The 8,763-nt window shown below is 47.0% G+C and overlaps 1 protein-coding gene across 3 annotated transcripts; it reads right to left on the reverse strand.

Annotated features, from left to right (window-relative positions):
- Positions 1-1,064: 1,064 nt before the first annotated feature.
- LOC139534074 (caprin-2-like) lies at positions 1,065-8,763 on the reverse strand. Of its 3 annotated transcripts, none has more exons than XM_071332771.1 (21): positions 8,589-8,763; positions 7,529-7,778; positions 7,334-7,396; positions 7,153-7,239; positions 6,338-6,567; positions 6,107-6,189; positions 5,819-5,959; positions 5,663-5,703; positions 5,292-5,522; positions 5,104-5,142; positions 4,895-5,023; positions 4,612-4,696; positions 4,470-4,522; positions 4,213-4,341; positions 3,982-4,101; positions 3,736-3,882; positions 3,458-3,608; positions 3,081-3,194; positions 2,705-2,745; positions 2,517-2,583; positions 1,065-2,411 (listed from the first exon to the last, which is right to left on the reverse strand). In XM_071332771.1, exons 2-21 carry the CDS (start codon positions 7,763-7,765, stop codon positions 1,831-1,833), a joined length of 2,769 nt encoding a protein of 922 aa, XP_071188872.1. In that variant the 5' UTR covers positions 7,766-7,778; positions 8,589-8,763; the 3' UTR covers positions 1,065-1,830. The 3 variants fall into 3 exon arrangements, with proteins under 3 accessions (XP_071188872.1, XP_071188871.1, XP_071188873.1); XM_071332770.1 differs by having other exon boundaries at positions 3,018-3,194; XM_071332772.1 differs by lacking the exon at positions 3,081-3,194.

The raw sequence follows: 8,763 nt of genomic DNA on the forward strand, positions 1-8,763 counted from the left end.
GCAGGTAGCCTAGTGGTTAGAGCGTTGGACTAGTAACCGTAAGGTCGCAAGATCGAATCCCCGAGCTGACGAGGTAAAAATTTGTCGTTCTGCCCCTGAACAAGGCAGTTAACCCACTGTTCCTAGGCCATCATTGAAATAACAATTTGTTTTTAACTGACCTGCCTAGTTAAAGGTCAAATAAACACGGGATTTGGCACCCTCTAGATGTCTGTAGACCATATTGAGGAGAGTAAGAATGGCATCAACTCCTCTGCTGGGCTTATAGGCAAACTGAAATGGGTCGAGGAGCTTCTGGGTGACGCTGAGAATATGACTTCACAATTTAAGGCATTTCATTACTAAGGATGTCAAGGCAACAGGGCGGTAGTCATTCAGCACAGAGGGATTAGATGCTTTAGGAATTGGTATAATTAGAGTTTTTCCACAATACTGGCACGTGTTGCAGGTCGAGTGAGGATTGGAAAATGTCTGTAATAACACCAGCCAATTGTTCAGCACAGTGCTTTAACACATGCCCACTTACTTTGTCTGGGCCTGGGCTTTTGTGTGTTACATCCCCTGAACTTCAAAACAGTCTGTTTAACAAACCTAAAAACATTTGTAATGCTTCAATTTGTTTTACCTCTGACAAAGTTGTCCAATTCAAATCTGAAGAAAACATTTAGTTCATTAGGCATGTTCTGGCCCTCATGTCTCCTAAGGTCAGCACTGTCTCTCCCTGCCTTTGTGGGGGGGGGGCACTAGCCATGGATTTAATCCCTTGCCAGGCCAGCCTTGAGTTTCCTGAGGAGAGGGTCCCCTCCACCCTTTGCTTGTATGCCTCCTTGTCCACCAGTATCTGTCTTTTGATCTCACGTTGTACATCTCTTAAAGCCTGTCTGTCACCCTCAGCATAAACTGACTTCCGGTTAAGTAGTGATTTTGGATTTGATACCCAAGGCTTGTTATGGAAGACTTTACAGATTTTAGTAGGCATAGCCTATTGCTATTGGTTGGATGGACCAACCACTACAAGTGAAGAAAGAGGTAGTGCCATGCAAAAACAGAAGACAACTCTGTTCAACTGCTGAAACATGTTTTATTCAGGCACATTGAGGGATCACATCTCCATAGGCAATATGGCCTTTAGTGTTCAGAATCAGACACCATACCCCCCCCACCCAAACATTTCACCCAGATCACCCCACACAGCAAGGTAGCACAGAATGCATTTAAAGTGCTTAGCATTGTCAAGTACAGTCCATCATAATTCATATTTCACCAACCATACATTAGCCATTCAATGAATTTACTCAGTCATTCAGAAAACAAACAAAAAGCCACCAATTCATAACATTTCATTTAAGGTCTCAGAGACCTGACACATTGTAACTGAAGCGGACCTGCTACTAGAACTAAAAGTGTGACACCCAATACAGCAGCAGTAGTGTATAGTAGAGGCAGCTATTCACAACCTAACAGTTTTAGTCAGAAAATGGAGTGTCAGTCTCTAAGCACCACAACCAAAATCCAAACAATAATGGGAAAATCCTCACATTATGGGTCATGAAAGGTCAAGCCAGCAGGAAGTCTTCCCCTCTGCCCCTTAGTGACCCGGAAGTAGTTAGTGGTTGCAATTTACAGGGTAAACAAAAGGGTGACCCTGAAAGGTTTGAACAATGAACACACCCCATACACTCCAGGACTGGGGTAGGCAATGAACCCAGCACTGGGTGGGTATGCAGTCTGCCACATGAAATGGAAAATGTCAGTTTCTCCTTTTTAGTGCAAAGCAATATTCTCTCCTCCACCTGTATCCTCCATGTTGGCTCAAGAGGCCCCAATAGCTCAGTCCTGGTAGAGCAGGAAGCCAGAGAATGTGCTGTACTTCCAGCTGCTGCCATAGATGGAGCCGCGGTGCAGCCGCAGCCACACCTGGTCTCCTTGGTACAGCTGCAGGATGGAGTGGTTGCTGGCCGTCTCGTGGTCCGGAGCCCCGTCGTTGGCGTACGCAGACACCATCACCTCGTCGTTGCGCATCAGGTTGACGTAGAGCGGCACGTTGACCGCCAGCTTGAGGATGTGGAAGAGGAAGACGTAGGTGCCGTTGGCTGGGCAGGTGAAACGACCCACGTTGGTGTTGAACATTTCCCCCAGGTTGCTGTGGAGCTGGTCAAAGGCGATGGGCTGGTCCAGGGTGCCCGGGGTGTAGTTGGCTGTGCGGGCTGCTGTGAAGGCCACGCGGAGGAGCTGGGGATGCTGGGGGAGCGGGTACATGGGTACGTGCATCAGGGTGTGGGGGGCATGAGGGGTCACCTGGGGGGTGAGGTCCATGCCAACACCCTGCAGCGAGTCGCCGTGGGCGGAGTCCACCAGGGAGTAGTTGCCCTCCCTGTCTGGGCTGCTCACCTGGGAGGAGTCACTCCAACCTGTTGCGGATGACCAATCAAAAGCCAGTTAACTAAGCCCCCTAAAATACCCAACCAATCAGAGATTGTGTTTTGTATCAAGCCAGAAGAATGAAGTGAACTTGCCACTATTATTGTGCCTTTGTCCTGTATTGCCTCCACCGCGCCTGTAGCTGTGTTGGTAGCCAGTGTCCTAATGGTGAAGAACACGCCATTACACAAGTCCAAACCTCTAAACCTATCACTTCAGCAATCTATACTAATGTACATACAATATCTGATTGTGCACACAGATTTGGGAAGCAGTGTCTTACCCGAGCTCCGTACAGGTGAGCCTGGGGGATGAAGCTTCCTCCTGGGGAGAACAGACCAGCCCGAAACCCATCAAACCCAAGGGGAAGGGGACAGATGAAAATTGGACTGTGAAGGCTAACTCAAAACCTTGTAATATTATGATAATTGTCATGTGGAAACTTGTGAGGCAAGGGAATGGAGTTCACGTGATCCAATCCATTAAGGTTTAGAAGCTCAATCTGAATCAGTAGGAGACATGCATAAGCAGAACAAGATAGGATAGAGGGAAAGGATGAAAGATGGGATTGAGGGATGAGAGAAGAGGATAAATACCTCTGTGCCCACCAGAAGAGCGAAAGTAGGAGTGTGCCAACCCCTTGCCACCACGTGCAATACCTCTAACAGATCCTCTGTAGTATGATTGGTCAGAACGGCCCATGGTGCCACCTGATTGGCCAGGGGACAGGAAGATCTGCCCACCACTACCCACCAGACATTCAGACTGGTTCACTGCCCAAGGGAGAGAAATAAGAGTAGACTTGGTCGTATTCATTAGGAAGAAAACAGACAAACAAGGGGTGTATTCATTACGTCTTGCAATGGAAACCGTTTACCAATAAGAACCAAACCGGATGACAAAGGGGAGGCACCCAACTGAATTTGTCCAATAGAAACTCTTGTTTCCTGCATATCGAATACACTCCTGGACTTGCCCAATGAACTAATTTGAACATTTTCTATTCCCTGCCCTAATGAACACAACTCTGGCATACCCGACTGTAGGTGTTCGTCCTCCGACGGAGCAAACTCCGGTGGGGTCTGGGTGCTGGTGGTGACATAGCACAGGCCGTTGGAGTCCGAATAGGGGATAATATCAGATTTAAAGTCTCCAGTCGGAAGTAAGGGGGCGTTCACCTTGAATACCTTCAACGACAAAACGGACCCAAGGCTCATACTAAAATGTCTCTCAAAGACTAACTGTGAGTGTATTCAGACTAAAGCCTCTTGCCCATTCTATGACCACGTTAAAAGTATGGTAGGGTAGACTTACCGAATGCATGGTCTGGAAGGGAACAGGGGGGGCCATGGTGAGTGTACGTCTGCTGGGAGGGGTTGAAAAGGGCTGCCCTTGGGTGGGGGTACAAGGAGGCACCACACCGTTACAGGGGGATTGCTTACCGGATTCAGAGATGGGAGTCTGGGTACAGAGGGAACACTGTCAGGGGAGACTTAAAATCAGAATAGTATGCACTTTAAGCTTGCCAATCCTACGTGTTCAGGGAATGAGTTGTTTTACCCGAGAAGAGGTCTTCTCGTCCAGGGTGATGGAGATGGAGGACTCCCTACGGTAGAGGGGAGGAGGAGCTGGAGGAGAGGGGCAGGCAGACTCACTCTCGGACAGCAGCAGACATGGATCCTGGAGAGGACAACCATTGTGCTTTATAAAAAGCTTCATAACAATTTTGGATCTAAAATAAGAAAATGTCATTGTTTTAATGGCTCTCATTTAACAGACGGGAGTTCTTACAATGGTTATGACGTGAGCCAGGTCCTCCGTAGTTAGGTCCAGGTCACAGCTCTCTAGGCAACCCCCATCTCCATTGGTCAGACTGGGTTCGTCATCAACAGGGAGGAGTTTAGAAGGCAATGGAGTGGACTGAGAGAGGACAAAAAGATTGATCTTAAAATACTTACTCCAATAGTCAAAAGCTTAAATAACAGACCCCTTGTCAAAATTAGTGCACTAGAATATGGTGCCATTTCACACACTTCTCCAGATCTTACATGCAGTGTTTTGGGGAGAAGGTCCACTGGGCTTCTCCTTGAATCTCTCTGTACTGTTGAGAAGAGGTAAAACATATGTTGAATATTCTCTGTTCTGCTAGAAGTCAGCCACTTAAATAACAACTTTGTTGTGGTGGGCTACCGAGTGGAGAGGGGGATCCAGAGGCATGCCGGCCCAGTCTAGGATGGCCGTTAGTGGGTGATCCTTCTCCATCCAGAAGAGAATCCTGGAGACAGGGGATTAATCCAGGATTGTATTTATTAGGCCCCCAACAAAAGACAGACTTAAACAGGGAGGGACTACATACACTTATCGTTTATTTTTGGTTTTCGTCGCAGTGTGACGTGGTAAACCCGACCCAGGTGGAACATTGGAAATGATCGATGGCTTTTCACCTGGAAATGACCTCTGAGCAGTACTGTACCTGCATGAAGCTGAAGGAGCCTCTGATCTTGGTCATCAGGTCCTCCAGCTGCTGTTTGCGCAGGATGGGGTCCTTGGGCAAGGAAGACTGGGAGTTGAACACCTCCACAGGGGTGTCCACACGAAGTGCCTGATGGAAATTACAATGTGATGGCGTAATATGGACAGGTCCATCAAACCTAAGAGATGCAAGGATAAGAGTCTACTCACCGCTGTGGCGTCCCGCTCCCTTTTGGACTTCGCTCTTCTCTGGGGAAACAGAGTCATCGAGTTGTATGATTGATCTGAACTAAGATCAGCCAGCCCAATCCCAGTGTTAACCTTGACCATTGTTAGAGGTCACAACTAGTCTCAAGTTCCAACTGCCCTGAGAGTTCAGGTATAAGAGAATAGCTCACCTGTTTGGGTTCGGCATGTTTCTTGGAGGTAACTGGAACTTTGGAGATTAACACAGCCGCCCCTCTCCATGGTTTCTGGATTACAGGCTGAGTGGAGTCGGACTCCATATCCCATGAGTCCGGTGGCTCCTGTTCCTTCATAGCCTGGAACTCAGCCTTCCAGTTCTGAGTAATGGGAGTGTCTCGACACCCATTGGGGTCTGTGTCAGGCAGGTAGTGTCTGTTAAGAAACTGGCATCACCCACAGACTATCAGCACAACAGTACGATATCCACAGTGCATTCAGGTAAATAGCTTAAGGAGAACGCTAGTTGAACCTTGATAAAGTAGTGGCACACAACTTGCAGTAAATACATGTTAGTGGTTCTTACCTCTCTGCTAGGCACGTCTTTTTTGTTTGACATCATTAGGGCTGCAAGGCAAAATAACATCCAGCTAAATTACAAGATGTTGTATACATTCATTGTTCTATACCCAGTCTGATAAGTAGCTTTTGAATAAGAATAGTTGCACAGTTGTAGAGTTACTAGAGAGGCTGGCTGTTTGAGACACCGTCTTCTTGGTCATCGGATCCTCCACTTCCTTGGGACTCTTGCTCGGAGGCGGCGGTACACAATCAAAGTACCCACAGTCCATCAGCTTCGCCAACTTAGCCTTCAGGACCTTGTCTGCAAACATTCAAATGGATGCATTTTAAACATGGCAGCTAAAGTAGTTCAGCAAATGGCAGATAAAGTTGAGGATACCAGTCATAGTAAATGTAGTATCTGTGCAGGTGTTTAAAAAGGTACAGGACAGGTAGTGTTTAAACCCACAGGTGGTTCCGGCTACGGCTTTATTTGTCCCCTCCAGCAGGTCCAGGTAGACCAGGGCCGCTCTCTCCATCTGATCCTCCAAACTGGGACACAGTAGATAGGGATCAGACTAGTCTTCAAATCAACAGACGTGTGAGAGTGTGTTTCATAGTAACTTATGCTGTTGTCCCTCAAGTCCAACAGAATGTGTGTGTGTGGGGTGTATGGTGCGCACATCTATTTCCCCAGTACCTCACATTGTTGTCCCTCTTCACCCCCAGTAGTTCAGCAAGCTCAAGCAGGCTCTGTAGCTCTGCAACCTGGAGCTTGCGGGCAGAGAGGAGGTCCTCCCTGATGTGCTCGTGCTGCAGCAGGGTCTGCAGGAGGAACTTAACCTGCAGCACTATGCACAGCCTCCTCTTCTCTACCTCCTGCTTGACCATCTGCTCCTTCCTCAACGCCTTCTTCTGGGCCTTTAGCAGCTAAAGGGAGGTGGTTAGATGGATTCTATGGACCAATCCCAAAAATACTCCGACACCTAGGCCTGATCACTAGACCTAGGCCAGTCAACTTGCTATTGTGGATTTCAAATGTCTGAAATGGGTGTAAGTGTAAGTCCATTATGTTGTCTTGCAAAAATACAAGATGATTCATCATGAATCTGGAGAAACAAGTTGACCAGCTAACAGTTCTTCATTACTGACACTATCTGACCATGCACTTATACACAGAAGCAAGGAATGTCAAACTTAACCATGAAAGCAATCAAGGCTTTCAAGCAGGAGAATGGAACAGCAGTGTGCAAATTCCCAACTCAGCTGTGCAATGGGCTAAAGCCTCCAGTGTACAATCCATTGACGAGGCTGGATTCCAATCCAATACGTCACACCCTTTCTACCATCATTGACCTATTACCAGACACTTGAAATGAATGGAGATGCGCCGTTCTGACTGCGCATAAGAAACTACGGCTGGTCTACCAAAAGGAATGCATGTGCTGCTCTGCCCATCCCCATTCATACACAGCAGCAGCACTACGATAAGCAGTGGCAAACAGAGATCCTTACTTCCTGTGTTAGGCCACCAAGGGTCTTGTGCAGCTCCTGGGCAAACTGCAGGTTGTGGATCACTTCATCATACTTCTCCACTGCATCCTGACATTGAAAGAGTTCAAAAGGCAACATCTCAATCATCTGGTTGAAAGAAATGTACTGCTTTTATTACCACAATTGGAAATGCTGCTCTTACTATCTGGTCTTGATTGAGTGATTCCCCGTGTTTCAAACGCTTCCTGTAGTCTTCCAATTTAATCTGTGGATACAAACACTTAGAATGTCTTTATTTATAGTAACATGCAGGAAACCCTGAAAGGAATGGTAATGTCTCCATCAACTCAAACACCCACCAAACCCCTAATCTTGTCAAGTCATCCATCCTACCTACCTTCTTTTTCTCCAGGTTGCGGATCTTGTGCTTGAGGCAGATGAGGCCGTCCTCGATGTAACTCTCGTAGCCCTGGTAGATGGTGGTGGAGGCTGCCAGGGCCAGCTGGAGAGGACTCAGCCCACCAGGGGAGCCAATCTTGGGGCTACCTGCCTTCAGGCTCCCCTGCCTCCCCTTCTCGGAGCACTCAGGTGAAGGAGAGACATCCCGGGCTGGGGATGGAGACAGCTGCACCATGTTCAGATCCTCACTGGAGGGGGTTCAATACAGAACAGGTCATGTCATGACTGGTGTCGATTGGATGTAAATGTTGGCCATGAAATGTGTGATCTTCTTGCATCATCACTATCAGATGTTGCATTAAAAATGGGCTAATTACATTTTTAATAGAAAGGATGTCAGCCCCCCCTCTCAATTATCCTTTCCTACTATGAGTTTCCATAAATGTGCTAATGTTCCAGTAACGCGCTAGCCTCAACCGCCACTGGGTGATTGCCAAACCCGTGATAGTGCATTTTTGTCCATTGCACAACCGGTGTGATTACGTATGGTGTGATGGATTTTAATTAGAGAATCGTGAAAAAGCAGATAGAAATCACATAGCACGCGACAAAGTTACTAACAAATCGTTAAACCAATGGTTATTATTTTAAATTGATTCCCAAACACATACCGAATGTGTGCGCATTTTGTTTCGCCGACGGGATTAATCTCATGCTTAAAGTTGCGTATTTTTTTTTTTACAATTTGTTTGGGAATCGTCAGACGTGCATTTTCATTCTATGGAATCTACTAAAAAGCTTCCATCTTATCAGCATCACATCCTTCAGACCCCGACGTGCCCGCATCTCTTCTTCAAACGCCTCTACAGAGCACAGATGCCCCAAACACATCCCAAACCAAAATTCTAAGAATGCAGAGCATCTCGAATACTGCATTTTCTTAAGCCATCATTATACAACTAGTATGCAGTTCTTGAAAAAATTGTAAACATTAGAAACTGAAAACCCACGTCGTCATCCTTGTTTAAAGTGCCAGGTTTAGAAAACAGCTGACTAACCTCGTGGCTGGTTGTGTGTTGAAAATGCTGTTGCTGCAAATCCCGAATCCAGGCGCTTGCGATCCAAACACCAGATAAAGTACTGGTAGACCTCTCTAACCCGTACAAACAGTGATGTAAGTTTACAGAGGGAAACGCGTGCGAACTCATGCCTTTATATAGGCCTACCTTTCTA

The sequence above is a fragment of the Salvelinus alpinus genome, chromosome 11 (genome assembly GCF_045679555.1).
Source record: "Salvelinus alpinus chromosome 11, SLU_Salpinus.1, whole genome shotgun sequence".
In the NCBI taxonomy this organism is placed as follows: Eukaryota; Metazoa; Chordata; class Actinopteri; order Salmoniformes; family Salmonidae; genus Salvelinus; species Salvelinus alpinus.